This window comes from Vicugna pacos, chromosome 6 (assembly GCF_048564905.1).
Source record: "Vicugna pacos chromosome 6, VicPac4, whole genome shotgun sequence".
In the NCBI taxonomy this organism is placed as follows: Eukaryota; Metazoa; Chordata; class Mammalia; order Artiodactyla; family Camelidae; genus Vicugna; species Vicugna pacos.
The window spans coordinates 68,462,017-68,483,421 of record NC_132992.1 but is presented as its reverse complement, the minus strand read 5'-3'; the positions used below and the strand labels follow the sequence as shown (position 1 = coordinate 68,483,421).

The 21,405-nt window shown below is 32.8% G+C and overlaps 1 protein-coding gene across 9 annotated transcripts in view; it reads right to left on the bottom strand.

Moving 5' to 3' along the window:
* The window catches only part of PCNX1 (pecanex 1), a 181,097-nt gene that overhangs the window by 84,306 nt on the left and 75,386 nt on the right, over positions 1-21,405 (bottom strand). For 7 of the 9 annotated variants that reach the window (XM_072963331.1, XM_072963330.1, XM_072963329.1 and 4 more), the window contains exons 8-10: positions 17,752-17,936; positions 2,624-2,714; positions 1,011-1,068 (exon numbers count right to left, since the gene is read on the bottom strand). In XM_072963331.1, coding sequence (XP_072819432.1) covers positions 1,011-1,068; positions 2,624-2,714; positions 17,752-17,936 — 334 coding nt within the window. The remainder of the gene's footprint in view (positions 1-1,010; positions 1,069-2,623; positions 2,715-17,751; positions 17,937-21,405) is intronic. The other 2 variants (XM_072963335.1, XM_072963336.1) reach the window with 1 other exon arrangement.

The window sequence follows — 21,405 nt, the reverse complement described above, 5'->3', positions numbered from 1 at the left end:
CAAGGAACGACTATAACCATTTCCCCATTTCTGCTTTCCTATGGAGTTACCAGAAATATACTGCAGTAAAAAAAGCAGGGACAGTTTTTATTTTTCAAGCATACATGGGAGTATAGTCAAGAAAATTTGCTTCCTATATATAACAGCCATTTCCACCTCTAAGCATTGACAAATACCTCCCCAAACACTTGTTTTTCTTACGCTCTATGCCATGGTTTCTCAGTCTGGGCACCACGTATTCTCAGCCAGATACTTCTCTGCTGCGGGGACTGTGCTCTCCGCTGTAGAATGTTTTACAGCATCCCTGCTTCTATCCACTAGATACCAATAGCATTCCCCTGGTTTTAACAAGCAAAAAGATTTCCAGACAGTGCCAAATGTTGAAAACCACTGTTCCATGCCAATTCACATCTATAGTTTTAAAACCCTGCTCACAATTCAACATCTTCAGGAAGCCGCACTAAATTCATTTACTCGTATCTCATACATTGTTTATAAGGATTTCATCTGTTTTATCTTTTCTAAGAACCTCAAAATATACATCTTGATGGCAAAGGCAGTGTTACCTTTTTTAAATAGCCCACTGTATCTCATATGGCATTTTTCATACAGTGATATCATCACTAAGGCTCCCCTACACACACTCATATATGAATAACAAAGAGTTAACCACCAGTCAGATAACTGTACCGAAATCCTAATATTCAAAGTGTAGTTTTAAAATTGGCACAGTTAAAAATGACACAGATTGTGACACTGGTGAGTAAACGGACCTTTACATACCCTCGAAAGTGTAATTACTGGTTCATACATAGCTAATCAAACTCTATGGTACTCTATGTTTGTTTCTTAACAAAGGATTTATGAGAAGAGATCCACCTTGGGACAGCAAAGGTGACCTTGTCATAGTTTTCAGTAACACTGATATTTTGTAACTTAATTAATTTTCTAATTTGTACAGCTACACGATCCGGAAATACATCATTTTATAAAAATAAAGGAAAACCTACCACATCATGTGGATAAAACCGAACTGAGGTAGAACTGGATACATGAGAATCCGTGTCACTAAAATAAAATGAAAAAGACTTCAGGGAATAAACAGCTTGTCAAGTAGTAGAAAGAAAAATAAATCCATTAATAATTACATGGTATCTACACTGTCTTCACTTTTCCACGTAAACTTCAAAATACAAACGTGAAGTTTCCTAGAGTTGTGATTAAGAGCATACATAGCCTCTGGGCCCGAGTATCAGTACTCAAATCTCCCCACCAACTGAATGAGAGCTTGGACAAGGTATCCGACCTTTTCATACTTCAGTTTCCTCATTAGTGACATAGGATAAGAGTACCTCTATAACAAGGTTCTTGTGAACATTGTTTAAGAAAGCAATTAACATATTGCCAGAAGCACAATACATTTAACCTATGATTTAATAGGCTGGAACACAGCAATTCAGTTTCCACAACTCAGTCAAGTTTAGATGTCAAAACTTGAGACCTTACCACATTTATGGTGTTAGGAACTGTTTGTACCCTGAATTATACTGAACATAATAATAAGTGCTCCCATTGCTCCTCCTCCTACTGCTTCCACTGGTACAAAATCATCTAAACGCTCCAATTCAATCATTTTGAGGGGATGAATTCCCAAACTGGACTAACAGAGTTTAAAGAGTGTAGCTTTCTAAATGTTCTATCTTTTCAGCATGCTAAGTGACCACAAGAGCCTATTGCTATAAATGGCCCCTTAGAACTGAAATAACTCAGTGAATGCTGCCCATAGATGTGCAGCATTTAAATAGGTGTGTCCCATTATTAAAAGGAAGTCTTAAAATAAGAATCAAATGACCCTCGTGGAAAAAAAAAAAAAAAGAAAACCAATCAACAATAGATTTCAATGCAGCAACTAGAATAGATGAGTAAGTATAAATTTCAGAAAAAATATTAATACATATTAAACTGTAACTGCTTATGTTATATGATCAAGATTTCTATTTCTTACTTGCTTTTCTCCTAACCTGTTATCTTATGTAATTCCTTACTAAGGAAAGGAGAGAAAAGAATGTATCATATGACCCATATTTTAAGAAACTCCTCCTTCTTAGAGCTGGTAAACAAATTTTAAAACAAAATGAAAGATGATCATTTAAAAAGACACTTGACCAAGCCCCTCACATAAATTTAAAAAAAGTTTGATATTACACGAAGAAAAAGATCTGATGGGTTTGAACTTAGTTGTGTAAATATTTTTCTAATAAGTTTTTGTTCATACTATATATATGTGTGTGTGTATATATATATATATATATATATGGAGCGAGAGAGAGAGTTAAATTTGAAATTGCGGGAAATCTCTGTCCCACATCAAGACTCAGGAAATTTTCAATTAATTTTTTAAAATATATAATAGCTTTTGTTTTAAGAATAATAAGCTTTCTTTTTTTTCTATACCAAAAAAATTCTACTTTAATTCTTTGGAGACAAAAGTATAAAGACAATTTATTTAAGCTAATATAAACAAATGCTTTCAAATTAACTCTTCTATCTCAAGGCTTTAGAACTTTAAGCACAGCAATTATACACAAGTACATAGACTCTCCGAATATGACTTCACACATACCAGATATTGGATGCTCTTCTTGCTGCTGGTTCAAAATTCACAAGTGACATATCACAGCCACCAGTCTCATAAAGCGTAGAAGAGAACTTACCTAGCAAATAAATGATTTTTTTAAAAAAGCCATTAGAATACTCAGAAATTTTCCTTCATGAAACACTAATTTTAAATTTATTACAATTCAAGAAAATGTATTATAACCTTCTTTTTCCAAAATATTTAAAAATACAATGAGCTGCATGTTATCAGCATGACGTAAGTTGAAAAGGAATCCTAAACAGGGGGGCCAAATGTCAACATATATAACAAAGGATTAAAAGTGATTTTAGTCAGCTTTGTGATAGCAGTCTCCTCTTCTCCCAGCACATTCTCAATTCAAGTAATAATATAAACAAATTTAGTGTTAAGGTTCACCTGTCCACTACATACAAAAGGTGAGCGGCCTTTTGGAAGACTTCTTAAGTTTTAAGATAGCTCAAACTGCAAGACAACAAATTTGTGTGACTTTCAGAGTTTTTTTATTTTGTTTTACTTTTAAGAAATGAAAAGTATCAAAATGGATTTAAGGAAGTTCAGTGAATGAGTAATGTTGGCGATAATTAAATTACTCTATTTAATGATTACTAGTTGTATGATTCTATAAGAACTCTACGAAAAGATTTAGGAACACCTATGCTACAGCCAAATATCTCTACAAAACTGGTAAGAGGTTTAGAAATTTTATTGGTTGCAAAGGAATATAGGTTAAAAAAAAAAAACCTCTCTTAAAATGAACCGTGTAAGATAAAATGATTTCTGATAATGGAAATTTAAAAAATCTGAATACTGTCTGAAATGCATTCTTCACCATATCAATGGTGGGCAGGGAGCATAAATAAATGAATATAAACTTTCAGTAGGGCAATGAGATGAGGATTGTTTGGATGTAGTCCAAGCTGCCTTTTGAGTATTTACGAGTTTTCTGTTATTACTACCTAGAATTACTGAGGTTATAAATATGAGAAATCTAGACAATTTCAACTTGGTGGCAAGGCTAAAAGATTTCTCTTCCATGACTACAATGAAAACAGTATACAATAAGAATTATTTAAGTAAAATCCTTGAAAAATGACAATAAAAGGTCCCCATAATATACTAATATAATGAAGGGTTCACAGAACATTTCAACAATTACTTCAGTCTTTAAAAGGACTAGAATCAGAAAAGGTACTTTATTAAATAGGGTTATTTGAGTACTGTCTATGGGTCATAGGCAGAATATGAAAATATTTTATCTTATTCTGGTGTTTTCTATAGTAGCCTTTTTTTTTTTTTTTGGTCAGAAGAATATACTCCTGAAATAAATTAGAGGGGGAAAAAAGCATTCCATGAAATGGAATTATTTCAGCTTACTCGCTGTTTTTCAGCATGCTGCTTATCTAAAAACTCTGCTTTTTACCCCTCTTTTACCCATGAGTCATTCACTCTTAACACCTCTAACAGAAGCCAGAGTATGCAACTAAAATAAAATGATATAGTTTTTTGAGATGATAGGGTGGGTTGCAGAAATTGTTTATTAAAAAAAACTTAAAATACTGCCTTGACTGAGGTTTTAAAATTCTTTTTAAATGGTAATTTTTTATGCTATGCTCTTTCCTCACTTTGCATGGACAATCCAAGACTAACTGTGCTACAGAAAAAAAGAAACATCTTACCAAAACCACAGATTGCATAAATGCAAAAGAATTATAAAACCACATTAAATGACTAAATCACAGAGTAACAGAGCTGGGAGGGCTTGGTTAACCGTGTGTGACGTCCAGTAAGAATGGAATGCATAAACATTTGTGTTTATATCACATTAATTTGTGTGTATTTTAGGAATAAGTTAATTCTATATTCAATAGAGTTTAAATTATTGGACTATATTCTGCGTATTTACATTTCATGGGATTTTTAGTAATGTAAGTCCTATTCTTGGGATACTGAAAATAACAAATATCTATATCCAACTGAAATCAACTAAAAACTCTTTGTAATTTTCAAATGAAACAATAAAAAGAAGATCAAGTCATTAATACAACTATGTTGTCTTTTATGTATAGATGTCTAGTATAAAACTAATATGAAATAGGTACATTATATAAAAAAAAACTCCCCCCAAAAGCTTTTTAAACAGAAAGCAAGCTAGAAAACTTGAGTAGTTTTACTATTACATAAATCTACAACTCGGAATGCATACAAACCAATGACTAACAAGTAATAAAATTTAGAAATTTAAACAAGACATAAAACATGTTTAAGAAAAGGGCAGCCATAATTTCAACAAAAGTGCATGATATCAACTGTGCCTTTTTCTTCCCCCTTGAGAAGCTTTTGTCTTCCTACTAACTTTACAAACACCTTCAGTGTCATTAAAAGTATACATGGCACATGTCAGAACAAACTAACTTTGTATTAAGTTTTCATGGTGTATTTCCAACTTAACTCTATCAAAAGAACAGATTCTATGCCCTCTTTGTATCTCTTGGTTTGGCAACCGATAGCACTTCAGAAGTAACAAATTTCATTCAGAAGATAGCTCAGAAAAAAAAAAAATACACCAAAAAGTGTTTAAAGTTTCAGTGAAAAACTTTGTAGCATTTTAATAAAATATAATATACTAAAGACATCTTCAAAAATAACCAAAACAAAAATAAGTAAATATTGCTATCGGTTTATAAAAATTAAGAATATCTTAAATTTGTACAAATCTTGTTCATATATAGCAATTTTACATATATTTCATTTGAGAGTAAAACCATAATCAGTTAATCTTTAGTAAATGTGCCCTCATTAATAATCCTATTTTAATAGAATATTTGGTATTAAGAAAAATACTTCAAGTTAAATATTAATTATTTCTAATAAACATAAATTGGGAAGAAAGAACTTTCTATTTTCGTATCAATGAACTATGTCCTCCTCACATGAATTATGATTATAAACTAAGTCATCTATCTCATCATAATTCAACTCCCAGGTCATAATTAATATATCTAATAGTAGGGCTCTGTCATGATTTTAAAAGAAAACATTAATTTCTGACAAAATAAATAAGACTGGAATTTCAGACTTAATGATATTGGTTATGAGATAGCACCTCTTAAGATAAAAGAAAAAAGGTAAGTATCTGGTATTTCTGTTTTGAATATTCAATAATGATTGCTATTATCTACAAAAATTAAATTTAATTACACAAAACCATATTTTTTTGAGGTAGGAGAATTTCAAATAACCACAGGTCAATAAATGTGCTGAACAACAGGAATATGAGTAAATTGAATAGTGACTTAAAGAAAAAGGACACTTGACATCCTTCCCTACAAGCCATGAGTGATAGATCAGACAAGCTCAAAATAAACACTGACAAAAGACAAGGATACTAATGAGATTCTCTAATTAGTCCTATCAATAAAAACCCTTGCCACATAGCACAAAGCCAAATGAATGAAGACTGTAAGAAATTCTTACTGCATTCTTAATGCCATTCTCATTTTATTTGTGATCTTAGGAAGCGGTGGTTACTAGAAGGTCAAATCATCCGTAGGGTTTTTCTCATCTTCCCGGTATCAACAAAGAAGGTCTCAAATTTCTTAGATGATTTCCTTCCTTAGACCTGTCCCTCACCCCCATTCATTCTGTGTTCTCCAAGCTAACCCTGGTACACTGCTTACTTCTCATTTTTCTAGCATTACTCTTAGGACAAGGGTGGAGGGGGGCTGCAAGAGCAAAAAGAGAGACATACAAGGGAGGCAGCTTTACAAGTGTTTCTAGAAGACTACAGGGGGACTACATACATCTTTGTGACTAACTTAAGTACCCTACAGAAAGTGCCTTTTTCTGATGGCGATGAGTGCTGTGTTCACAATGCCTTCTCAATGAATATATTACAATTTTAAGAGAGAAGGCTTTGACAAGTTCCAATTTCTTGGATAGCAACCCCCTTATTACCACGAATGGTGGTGGTGTCTACAAGTCTCTGAGGAAACATGAGTTTCCACCCAGAAACAACTCATTTTACTGTTGCTTATAGGTCCCCAGACAGGGGTCAGCAAACTTTTTCTGTAAGAGACCAGATAATAAATATTTCAGGCTTTGTGGGTCAGATAGTCTCTGTTCCAGCAGTTCAAGTTGGCCATCACAGCGTGAAAGCAGTCACATAAAACACGTAACATAAATATTTATTTACAAAAACAAGCATCAAGCTGGATTTAGCCTCCAGGCCATAGCTAGCTAAACCTTGCCCTAGACCAAAAGCCTTAGTCCTCTAAAACCCTCTTTAACTTTTGTACTAAATGGAAAATAAGTCACTGTGCTACTTACAATTTAAAGTTTCAATATTGAGAACCAGTCCTTCTTCCTAGAATGTGCAATGCTGTGCTAGGTTTTTAAAACAGGAGAAGAGTAAGAAAAAAGGCAGGCATGAAAAGAAAGAGATTGGTTTAGAAGAGAGCTTTTGAGGACTCATTAAGGAAAGACAGATAACTCTATTGCTTGGTAAAAGTGAAAGAGATATATATATACTGATGTATCATACTACTATGGTCACTGCTCTCCAGTTCTGACTTAACACAACATGCCTTAATTCACTGTTAAGTCTAATCTCTGGATCAGGTGAACCTTCCAGAAGTGAATGTACAACTACATATTCTGGTAGAATTTCATCATGGCGTATTACTTTCAAAGGGACAGGTCCTCCTTATCTTTTGGTAAAATAATCCGTAACAATTGACAATTACAAATGATTAGATAAACCACCCCCCCCAAAAGCCACAGAATGGGAGAAGGTATTTATAATTTATATCTGACAAATTAGTTTTATCTAAAATATAAAAAGAACTCTTATATGTCAATAATAAAACAAACAATTTTAAAAGTGAGTAAAGGACAGGGACACACTTCACAGAAGATCTATGTCTAGCCAATAAACACGTCAAAAGATCCTATCATTCGTCTGGATAAAGAAGATGTGGTATATTTATACAACGGAATACTATTCAGTCATAAAAACCGACAACATAACACCACTTGCAGCAACATGGATGTTCCTGGGGCATGTCATTCTAAGTGAAGTGAGAAAGAAAAATACTGTATGAGATCGCTCATATGTGGAATCTAAAAAAACAAACAAACAAAACATAAATACAAAACAGAAACAGACTCATAGACATAGAATACAAACTTGTGGTTGCCAAGGGGTAGGGGAGTGGGAAGGGACAGACTGGGATTTCAAAATGTAGAATAGATAAACAAGATTATATTGTATAGCACAGGGAAATATATAGAAGATCTTGTGGTAGCTCACAGTGAAAAAAAAATTGTGACAATGAATATATGTATGTTCATACATAACTGAAAAATTGTGCTCTACACTGGAATTTGACACAACATTGTAAAATGACTATAACTCAATAAAAAAATGTTAAAAAAAGATTCTGTCATTCTTAGTCATAAGAGATATGTAAATTTAAGCTACAATGAGATACCATTACACACCAATTAGGACTAACATTTAAAAGGCCAACAACAGCAAATGTCAGCAAGAACGGGAACAACTGAACTTTCACACATGCTGGGGGAATGCAGAACTACTTTTGAAAATAATTTAGACATTCTATTCACAATAGCCAATACGTGGAAGCACCACAAACTTTGTCCATTGGCAGATGAATGGATACACAACATACAGTTCCTACAATGAAATACTCAGCAACAAGGAACAAATTGCTAACACATGCAACAATATGATGAATCTCAGAAGCATCATGGTAAGTGCAAAACTAAACACGAAAGGCCACGTATTGTGTGACTGCATTTATATGAACTTCTAGGAAGAGGGCAAAACATAATATGATAAAGCACGTAGTAGATGCCTGTGGCCAGGAGCCGAGGAGGGATGGACTGCAACAGGGGCACCATCTTTTGAAATGATGGAAATGTTTCTGTATCTTGATTGTGATATTTCATAGGTGTGCACATCTATTAAAACTCACCAAATTGTACATATTAAATGGATGTAATTTATCATGTCTAAATTATATGTCAATAAAATTAATTTAAAAACAAAGAAGAAAACAATACTGGTCAGGTAGAAGGATGAGCATGAGACAGCATCTGTCAGTGAAATTCCCACAAGTTACCAACCAAGGCTTTGGAGAGTGAGTGACGTTTGTTGTTTCATTTTTGTGTTTCATTTTTAAAATATGATGCATCAAAAGATTCAAAACTAAATATACAAAATGAAGAAAGTTCCCCCACTCCCCAGAGACAGCCACTGCCAAGACCAGTTTCTGTGTTCCTCTGAACCCTTTTACCTACATTTTGTCCCAAGACAAATGGCTCATTCTCCTAATACACACTTACTAAAATTTACTTCTTTTGCTTACTAAATAGCTTAACTTTTCATGTCAATAATACAGACATACCAAGTTCTGAAAATTATATTATGTTGATGAATAATCACCAGGGGCTCTCTAGTAACAGGCATTTAGATTGTTTATAATTTTTTTTTAAATTACAAACAATGCTCCAATGAATATCCACGTACATATATCTTTGCATGTTTGTGAAACTTGTGGGTTAAAATATATAGGTATTTTTTTGGTCTATCATTCTAAACCGCCCTCCAAAAATGTTCAAACTTTCAGCTGTCTATTTCTCCATACCCTTTCTAACAGTGGACATAACTACACATTCAACAGTTGAAAAACATCATAATCCTGTTTTTAATTTGCAATTTTAAAAATGAGCAAAGCTGAGCTGCTTGCCTGTAATTGCAAGCCACTTGTATCATGTATTTCTTTCAACTCTAAATTTCTCTAGTTCACTGATCTTTATCTTACTGATTTGAAGTGTTTATTTTCTTATTGTGGTAAAGACTGATGACTGACCCCCAGTATTCATCTTCTCCTATTCCTTTTAAAAATAGGACCTTAACCTTACTGAATTTTCAGCTGAGTCTCTCTCCATCTGCTTAGAGATATTTCTCAGCTTCTTGCAGCTAGAGGTTGCCATGTGACTACGTATGAGCCCATGGGAGGTAAGAGAAAGTGACAGGCACATTTCCCAAGTCACAATCTGAAAGACACACAAGCTGCCCTTCACAATTTTTAGTCTCCTCCCCTCCCCCTGCTTTCCTGTTTGAGAGGAGCAGTCCCTATGGCCCCGGCAGGGAAGCCATACCGGAAGATAAAGAACCAACCTGTCTGTTAGGGACAACTCCCAACAGACGGTCATAAGAGGAATGTAAATTCCTTTATTTCAGTCACTGATGGGGGATGGGGGAGGGCAGGCCTCTCCATTACAGACTCTAACCTATATTCTAACTAATGCACATACTAATCAACTTTAATTTAGAATCTTAAGAATGTTAATATTAGAAAGCAATTAATCTAGTGCTTCAATCTTTACAATATAGACTAGCAAGAAACAAATTAGATATTTCAACTAGTCCCTGTTATCATCTGTAACATTCCTAGAGAAGTTCAGGTGTCCAAAACTTTAAAAAATAATATGCTAGCAGTCTTTCCATAGCAACAATGATAAACTTCTAAGCATTTCTAGGAAGTGAGGGTTAAAGTAGATAAAACAAAATGTGTCCAGGTTTATTTTTAATTTTAATACTTATGGGGATAAAACAGACACTCCCAAACCCTGCCAGATAAAGTATAAACTGGTACAAGCTTTTCATAAAGCAATTAAGAGTATACATCAAAGTCCCAATAATGTTTCCCCTTGACAGATGATTCCATTTCACTGTGGTTACCCTAAGGAAATAATCACAGAGTACAGAAACATCCGTGTAAAGGATGTTCAACAGAGTGTTTATTACAACAGAAAATATCAGGAATCATCCTGACGACTAACAATGGGGTTAGTTAACTGATTAAATAAATTATAACAAATAATAATGTTAATAATAATTATTATTTTTGTAATTGACTTACTACTGCCAGGCACTGTTCTAACTGCTTTGATATTTTAATAGATATAATCCACACCAAAAACCTATTATTATTATTATTACTATTTAGTATTAGTACTATTACTAAGTACTATCATTGCCCCCTCTTTGGTACATGAGAAAACCGAGGCACAAGTAGAGAAAATAACTTGTCAAAGGTCACCCAGCTAGTAAATGGTAGAGCCTGGATTTGAAGCCAGGAAGTTTCACTCTAGAGTCCACGATTCTATACTATCTTTCAAATAGATCTCAGTGATATTTGCAGTCACTTAAAAACAAGTTAAAGAATATAAGTAAATGTTCAAATGTGCTAAGTGGAAAAAACAGGATGCAAAACTCATACAGTCATGCAAAAGTCATACAACATGATCCCAATTCTGTTTTAGAAAAGTATATACATGCGGACATTAAAAAAGAAAGGAAAAAATTATAAAATGTTAATAGTCACTATCTCTAAGTGATGAGATTATAAACGACTCAATTTTCTTCATTATATTTTCCAATATTTCTACTTGCATTTTTGTTAAAACTAGAATGTGCTTTTCCCATCTTTTACACTAAGAAGTATAAATAGAATATATCCCCCTAAACTCTTAACACTTCTTCCTTCTAGAGATAATGAAGCATTTTTATTATTTCAACAAAAAATAAACATTTTACTTTCACTTATATATACTTTAAGTGGCCCTTCCCCCCAAAAAGTTACAAAAAATAGAATTTATACTCAAAAACAACAATAAAAGACAAAATCAAAGTTGTTGCAAAAAAGAATATAAACTTTTTTGTTTAGATGAATGAAAATGATCTACTGTAATGGAGGAGATCAAAATATACACTCCAAGGTTCCTTAAAGGCATCTTGACTTTGTATTTACAGTAATGAGGAAATGTACCTAACGACATAGCTCAAACCTGGTTTGAGCCAGGTAAACCAGCTCATAGCTGATTACAGAGTAGCCCATAAAATCTATAATCTTTTGTAAAATACTAACTGGTAAAAATCACTGAAAACATTATAGGTCATCTAAGTCTCTGTGTTTTAAAGTTAAAAATTTTAAAGTCTCCAAATTTATTTCTGCTTAATAATGCATTGCTACTATAAACTGCTTAATGAGGACAATAGGGTGCTGTCATATTTCCTTCAAGTCTCTTTCCAGAACTGACCACATTTTCAAGTTAATTCTATAGTAAAGTGGATTATCTCAAAGAATACCTTCTTTGTAAATATATGTACAGTAATGAAACAAAAGAAAACCTTAGAAAAATCAATTCATTCATCACTTTTTAAACCTCTAATACATTAATGAAATTAAGAAAGTCAAATTCGAGGAACACTACCTATGGTATTACTATATTTTATATTTATGTCTTAATAAACATAAAATTCTATTGTCCTCATTTCTTACCTATATTTGTTATTTTTCACACAAAAATAATTTTATATATACTTTTCACAACATATCCTCACCACTGACCACCACTAATTTCATATGCATTAAAAAACAACTAAATTTTCCTGTTTTATCTGATCTTACTTAGAATATTTCCCCTGAGGTGTTGTGTTACACATTAAGAGTTCAACTATCAACTATAATGGAATGGTTCATGATTGCATCAATTTATTAGCCTTAATTTACAAGCAGAAGCTCGGATGAACATAAATACTGAGAAGTGATTACCAAGTTTTACAGAAAAAGCTTAATAGATATAAAATAAAGCATTAAGGCACCTGATTTCAGAGTCTCTTGTGTGGCTTATCTGGGCACTAAGCCACAGCTTGTTCTACTTAGTGTAACTGCAGTTTAATTCAGAATATAGTATGAAATCAACTGCAAATAAGTAAGTTAAACAAAGTCTGTTTCTTTTTACAGGAAAATTTACCTTTAAGATGTGATTTTTAAAAAAAGAACATGTTACACTGAAGGATTTAAGAAATTCTTTGAGAGTAATTTCCTTCTCAAAATGTTAACTTCAAAACTTATCTGTTATAATTTTTTTAAACTAAGTATGCACGGAAATGAAGTCTATAAATAAGAAATGAAACCATCCAAATTTTTCCAGTCACGTTCTAAGTGATACTTATAACTCAGTTTTTAAAATTAAAATTAATTATGATGAACAACTATGCAAGTTGAATATAGACGATGAAAACACACTCTCTTCTGCTGAATAAGCTACTAAAAAGATTCTTATATACCATCCATCTTCACTGAAGTTTTCCACCATGTCCAATGCCACCTGGTAATCTTGAAATGCTAGTTAAAATGCAACAGAAAAATAAGGATTCTCAGGGTTTAATACAGAAAATGGATGTGGTTATCTATTATGACCACAAAGTAAAAATGTAGAAAACACAGTTAAGGAAAACTTAAGCTTGGAATTAAACAATGCCTGACTGCAAGTTTCCTTTAATCGAAAAACGCTACTTGCTTACTTTAAAAGTAAACAGACAATTACTATGTGTATATGCAGACACATACAAACATTTGTATGCACTCAAGCATATACTGGCACAAAAAACAGATACATGGATCAATGGATCAGAACAGAGAGCCCAGAATAAACCCATACACCTATGGTCAATTAATCTTAGACAAAGAAGGCAAGAACATACAAGGGAGAAAAGACAGTCTCTTCAGTAAGTGGTGTTGGGAAAACTGGACAGCAGCATGTAAATTAAGAAATTAGAACACTCTCTCACACCATACCCAAAAATAAAATAAATCCAAGAATATATACATAGCTCATACAATTTAATAGGAAAAAAACAAACAACCCAATCCAAAAATGGGCAGAAGACCTAAATAAGCAACTCTCCAATGAAGAATTACAAATGGCCAATAGGTACAAGAAAAAATGCTCAATATCATTAATTATCAGAGAAATTCAAATCAAAACTACAATGAGGTATCACCTCACACCAGTCAGAATGGACAACATTCAGAAGTTCAAAACGATAAATGCTGGAGACGGTGGGAATGTAGTTTGGTGTAGCCATTATGGAAAAAACAGTATGGAGATTCCTCAAAAGACTAAAAATAGACTTACCATATGATTCAGCAATCCTGCTCCTGGGCATACATCCAGAGGGAACCTTAATTCCAAAAGATACATGCACCCCAATGTTCATAGCAGCACTATTTACAATAGCCAAGACATGGAAGCAACCTCAATGTCCATGGACTGATGACTGGATAAAGAAGATGTGGTATATTTATACAATGGAATACTATTCAGCAATAAAAATAATAAAATAATGTCATTTGCAGCAACATGGATGGACCTGGAGAATGTGACTCTAAGTGAAGTAAGCCAGAAAGAGAAAGAAAAATACCATATGATATCACTTACATGTGGAATCTAAAACAGAGACAAACAAACTTATTTGCAAAACAGAAACAGATTCTCAGACATAAAGAACAAACTTGTGGTTACTAGGGGAGAGGGGATAAATCTGGAGTTAGAGATTTGCAGATACTAACTGATATATATATAGAACAGATAAACAACAAGTTCATGCTGTATAGCACAGGGAACTATATTTGATACCTTGTAGTTACTAATGGTGAAAAAGAATATGAAAACAAATATACGTATGTTCACGTATGACTGAAGCATTGTGCTGTACACCAGAAATTGACACAACATTGTAAACTGAGTATACTTCAGTAAAAAAATATATATATGCGAAAAAAACCCTTCAAAATGGCTTAAAGACTTAAACATGATATAAGACATCATAAACCTCTCAGAAGAGAACATAGGCAACACATTCGCTGATATAAACTGTAGCACTGTTTTCCTAGGGCAGTCCACACAGGCAAGAAAAATAAAAGCAAAAATAAACAAATGGGACCTAATTAAACTTATAAGCTTTTGCACAGCAAAGGAAACCATAAGCAAAACAAAAAGACAACCTATGGATTGGGAAAAAACATTTGCAAACAATGCGACTGACAAGGGCTTAATTTCCAAAATATACAAACAGCTCATATAACTCAATAACAAAAAACCAACCCAATTCAAAAATGGGCAGAAGACCTAAACAGACATTTCTCCAAAGAAGACATTCAGATGGCCAACAGGCACATGAAAAAATGCTCAATATCACTAACTATTAGAGAAATGCAAATCAAAACTACTATGAGGTATCACCTCACACCAGTCAGAATGGCCATCATTAAAAAGTCCACGAACAATAAATGCTGGAGAGGATGCAGAGAAAAGAGAACCTTCCTACACTATTGGTGGGAATGTCATTTGGTGTAGCCATTACGGAAAACAGTATGCAGATTCCTCAAAAAAACTAAAAATAGACTTACCATGTGATCCAGCAATCCCACTTAGGGCATATGTCTGGAGAAACTCTAATTCCAAAAGATTCATGCACCCCAATGTTCATAGCAGCACTATTTACAATAGCTAAGATATGGAGGCAACCTAAATGTCCATGGGTAGATGACTGGATAAAGAAGTTGTGGGGTATATATATATATATATATATATACACACACACACAATGGAATACTAATCAGTGATAAAAAAGACTAAAACAATGCCATGTGCAGCAGCATGGATGAACCTGGAGATCATCATACTAAGTGAAGTAAGCCAAAAAGAGAAAGAAAAATATCATATGATATCACTTATACGTGGAATCTTAAAAAAACAAAACAAAACAAAACAAAGACAGATTCTCAGACATAGAAAACAAACTTGTGGTTACCAGGGGAGAAAGAGGGTGGGGAGGGATAAATTGGGAGTTCAGGATTTGTAGATACTAATGACTACATATAACATAGATAAACAACAAGGTTCTACTGTATAGCATAGGAAACTATATTCAATACCTTGTAATGGCCTATAACGAAAAGGAACACATCTATATAAATAAATCACTATGCTGTACACCAGAAATTAACACATTGTAAATTGATTATACTTCAGATAAAAAAGTAGTATAAACATGGTATACACTCCCACATGTAAAAACTTCACATTTAAAATTTTCAATTCAAGAAACTAAATTTGGAAGGAAGCAATCCTTTGTACTCTACACTTTCATGGAATGTCATGGCTAACTTTAACATATTTGAGTATACAGTACCCAAATTCATTCACACAAAATTATGTTACTTCTGTTAATTAACATCACATAGATAATTAAACTATGCAACAAAAATATTCTAGTGGGCTATATTATAAAAATTAGTGTCTCTACCAATTCCTCCAAGTTCAGCTGTAGTTCATTTTTAGAATCTTCTGTGGCCAACCCTACATGCCATGAAACAAATAGATACACACCATCCACTGATTGTGTGTCTTGTGCTAATTATTATTAAGCATTCAATTTGGCAGCTTTCAACTACCACATGGCCAAGAACAAACTATTAGAAGGCAGTTAACACAAAAAATAAAATCCAAATGTCAAGAGAATATCCTGAATATTCACCAGTAGATGCTAAAGTCACCTCCAATCAGAAGAGGCTTTTTATCCTCAGAACTATTGAGATAGTTGACATGTATATTAGTCTCAATAATTTGCATGTGGCTTCAGGACAGAACTTTATAATTAAATCTTGCTTAGCAAGTTTTTGAGCAAATTAAGAATCTTTACACAGGAAAATCACCTACTGTTTCAATTTATTCTTGATTTCACTTAAGTTTAAAAATCCAAAATGGATCAAAACTAAGCCTTTTATTTTAGCTAATCTACTACCATACCATCAATGGACAATGGTGACAGTGACTGTAATTTACATTCACAAATTGACAAGTCCTCTGTTCACAGGAACTTTGGGTTAACCTAAGAGAAATGTCAGTAACAAGATACTATTTACTGAATATATTTGCAACTAAAAAAGTAACACTATTTTCAGTCAAAGCAAGTAACTAAATTGAAGTCTACCTCACGCTCTCAAACACCTTCTTTATAGACTCTCTTGCCTCTTCAAATTACAAACTCAAAAGCATTTTAAAATTAAACTGCTTTATTGACTTCTCACTTTATTTATAAATCACCATACATTCTAATGTATAAATATATCTGATGACCATTTTCAACTTTCTATAAGATTTGCTAAAGATGATTATTTTCATCAATATGCGTATCTAATACTTATTAATTCTCTCTATAGCTGAAGAGTTTTACAAAATGAGAAAAGGGTCAACAAATAAATAGTGTATGAAATTTTATTATGCCTAATTTGGGCATCCTATATCATATATCCTTCTAGTCGAAGCATCAACTGGATTATCCTCTTTATAAATGAAAGACAGTTATAACATGGATAAACAAGATCATAGTAAGCAAATACAGTATTTTCAAGTGTGTATTTTTGAATAAAAAGATCTCCTTATTATATTTACTTAAATTACTATTAACCTGCATTCTGAGCACAAGAAAGTTGATCTGTACAGAGAAACAGAAACCAAAGTAGTATGAAATCCTGTCTCTTTAAGGCGCAAAATTGATAATCAAGTGGATATGCATCACTGAGGTTTTATATTATACCACCCCTCTGAAAATTAACTACTTAATAACTTTATATTTATAGATGTATTAACAGGAAAAAGAAAAAACTTTATAAAATCATTTTTGTTATTAATATAGAACCCTGATGTCCTCAGAGTACTGCGTTTAGAATTATAGTAAGTCCTACTTCAGATGATAGATATTGAAGTAGCATACAGAATACCTAAAAGAAAGATTATACAGTAACACACCATTAGAAAGTATTTTTGCCTTTCCTGCAGCACATTCAGATAATTCAAAGGAATTACGTTTTAATCAAAATAATTTAATAATAATAATAATAATATTTTTAAAACTCAACATTTCACCACATGTTACAAATGCCAAGAAATAATAGAAATGTCCAAATCAGTACAAAAGAACACTAAAGCATGAACATTTATTAGTGCTTTTAACTACCTACTAATAACAGACACGCTCAAAAGAAAATGTAGAGAAAAAAATTGAAACAGAAAAGGGACAAGCAAAAATCAGATTTTCCTCACACAGGGCAAATCCTATAAAAAGTGTTCTTATGCATAGTTTCTATCTCAGGAAAGAACCGCAATCATTGTTACCCGTTATCTGTTACATCAAAGTTTTATATCACCAAGATTACATAAGGCCTGCATACCAAGTTCATCGTGCAAACTGCTGCCGCCTACAGCAGATGCATTGTCATGTGATGCTTCTAAGTGGAGACTCCCATTTCTCACCAGCAAGGAGGCACTAGTACTGAGCACTGCAGCCTGGGAAGGGGGGCGGGACTGGACTTTGACCTGGGCTGTGGACTGCTGGCCTTGCTGACCATCTTGAAGGCTAGGAAAAAACATGGATTGGGGAGACATTACAGGGAAGAAAAGAGAGAGGAACAAATTGCTAGAAGTCAATACAGAAAACTAATTTCAAAAAAATAAAACCGCTTTCAATGTAAGAAAGAGCTAATGAACTGCAAAATATGCAGATTATACTGCTGGCTTAAAAATTCTGGTCCTTAGAAATCTGATTCATGGTAATGAATATAGAAAAAAGTTTAATGTGTATGTAAATTAACCAATCTGTGCCATCTTTCCACCTCAAGTCAACAAAGATCTAGCATAAGGAAAAAGAAGGCAGCAAAGAAGAATTTCAAATACGTTAAATATATGTAGGTTGTAGCTGGTCTCCCACAGATAAAACCTATTCTTCAGTTCAATATATACTTTTATTTATAACCTTGATATAATTATTCTAGAACTGTTCTTCAAATTAAAACAAAATTTCTATGCACTTGAAAACCAAAGAATCTTCATCAAATGCAACCAATTTTGCATTTGACAATTTTGAATCAAAAGAAAATTACAAACTAGTGAAAACCAGAATAAAAAGCACTGACTCAATCAAGTGAAATGAAAATGACTGCTGAGATGCTGGAAGAAGCATAATGAACATAGAATGTGTTTTTTCTATGAGAAGACTACGTATTTCTGAAATAATGCCACAGGCTTTATATACAAGGTTACTTAACAACAATTATGTTCCCTTAATGAATTTTGTTATTATCCTTTCCAATTCATATCAAGGTTTTATTACAACCCATCATTTTAGAAAACCTTAAAAATAACCTGGAAACTAGTAATTTCTCAAGGCATATTACAATCTTTTCTAAACTTTATAAAAAATTTTAAAATACTCAGTATTTTGTAATTATAAATTTATTATTAAATTTATAAAAATTATCTAAATTATGCAAAATTAAGAAAGCATATTATATTCTTATTTTATATTTTTATATTTTTATTTTAAAACTATGAATTTTAATTTTCTTAGTTTAATACTCAAATTTAAACTAATGAAAACACATGAAAACACTTTGAGTATAATTATTACATGTCATTCTCTACATGATGTTCAACACAACTCTGCATTTTTACTAAAATTATCAGATCTTTTAGGAATTAAAAGAATGCTACTTAGAATAGCCTTATTCTGTAACTTTATCATTTTCTTGAGTATCAACTTGTCTCTAATCCTCTGAATTTAATGCAGTGGTTTCTCGGACATCTACAAAACAACAAATTATTCTGCTGCAGGCTGTGAAGAGATAGCTGAAGTACAGCTGACCCTTGAACAACGCCAAGGGTTAGGGCGCCAACCCTCTCCAGAGTCAAAAATCCAGGTATAATTTATCAGGCCCCTCCTTATCCACAGTTCAACATCCAAAGATTCAACCAACCACAGATCATGTCACTCTGTAGTATTTTTTACTGAAAGAAGTAGGTAAATAACTGAATCAATGCAGTTCAGACCTGTGTTGTTCAAGGATCAACAGTAACCATAAAATAAAAGACTAAGTAGAAAAAACTACATACGTTGCTTAACCCTGTGGTTACGGCAACAGAATACACTCTGGAACTATGGTGTCTAACACATTAGGCACATGTGACTAAAAAACTAAAATTTTAGTTCTTCAGTCATGCTAACCATATTTCAGTGCTCAAAAGCCACGTAACATAGCTGGTGGCGACCATGGCTACCACAGCCACCAGAGTGAGCAGAAGCTAGTAGTCAGTCAGTGTCTATCATGCTGCACAGAGCAGATGACAAAATATTTCCACCACAGAAAGGCCTATTAATTACCACTACCTACATTTTTCAGGCTTCTTTTAGAGCCAGTGAAAACTATATACTTTAAGCAGAGCACAAAAGTGTATGCAACATATGAAAAAATCAAGTCTGTAAAAATGCTGACCTGTCAATGCTTACCAGCACTAATTTTTAAAGTCATAGCTATAAAAGTAATCATTTAATAACTTCTTTGGAGTAGAACCTTTGTACAATAGAACTGAATCAAGAGATGATCTTAGGATAAACTCATATATGTTTGTATAAAACAGACTTATCATCTGTAACTCTTCCTCAGAAACTATCTAAACTTGTCCATAACCTTATCAAAATTTCACAAGGGAGAAAATTTGGAGTAGCTCAAGTACCCTGTCACTTCAGATTCAGAAGACACAATTTTATAATATATACTCAATACATTTTCCATCTATTTTTTCAATTAAAGTCATAAACAAAGGTGCTATCTAGTAGTTGGATGTATTTTAATGTGCATGTATTCAAGAATACACTAATCTTCAACATATCCAAATATATAACAGATTTTCAAAATATTAGGCAATACATGAAAATCAACTCCAGAATAAAGAAACAAAGAAAATTAGACAAAATCTATGAAGTTGTAAATGTCAAGAATTTGAACATCAAAAGCTAGACATAAAATATTTATGTCCCCTGAATTCAAATTTTCAAAACTCCTTCAACAAGGAAAAAGCCTATTATGTTTGCAGAAATTGCTAAGAAAATATTCCTGGAGGGCTGTCCTTCACTTTAACTAATAATTGACAAGAATTAATCTTTTTCATAGTACCAATTACATATCAAAACTACCAGTTTCAGAAAAGGCAGCAACTATTTCACAACACAGCAGAAGGTAGATATTTAAGTCTCTAACTATCAGTTCTCAATAACATCACTGACATGCAATCTTATTAATTAGATAGCTTTTTCAGTTTAAACAATAGGAAAATATAGTTGGTCATGGGTCTTTCCTTCCTCTGTATCACTTACTTAGTATTTGACATGTTCTGCCTTATACTGTTAGTCATCTTTGTATCTTCCCAACTAAAAAATAAACTCTAAGAGTATGATCACATTATTGCTATGAATCTTCAGATCCTGAGGAACATCTTGAACACAACACCAAACAGCAATTATTTGGTGGATTCATTCCTGAGCACCACAAAATGGCCCCTATGAATTCCCAATCATGGACTCAGTCATTACTATGACCTTATTTGCTTATAGATCTTTCAATCTCACATTAAAAAAAAAAAATCTAAGTAAAGTTTTTTTCCCTTCTCCCAAATGCACTGATGGGTTATACTCATTCTAGTCCATTAACTGGAGTTCTGAAAGGTATCATATTTAGGTTGATAAATACAGAACTCTTAATAGTATAAACATTTTAAATACTCATCTTTGTTTTTATCTCTAGTAACTGGAAGAACTAACAAGGGCCTATAAGGCTAACATAACATTAAAAAAAATAACTTTAAAAATAATTCTGAAATAAGATATCCTAACAAGCATAAAAAATACATGCAAATTCTCTTTGAGAGGAAATTGATAATTCACTCCCAATCCTTAGAGACACACATTTTACCAAGTTGCTTTTTAGACTGTCGATTACTTATACTATTCATTAAAGTTTAAAATAAGCTAATAGATTTAATTGATATTTATA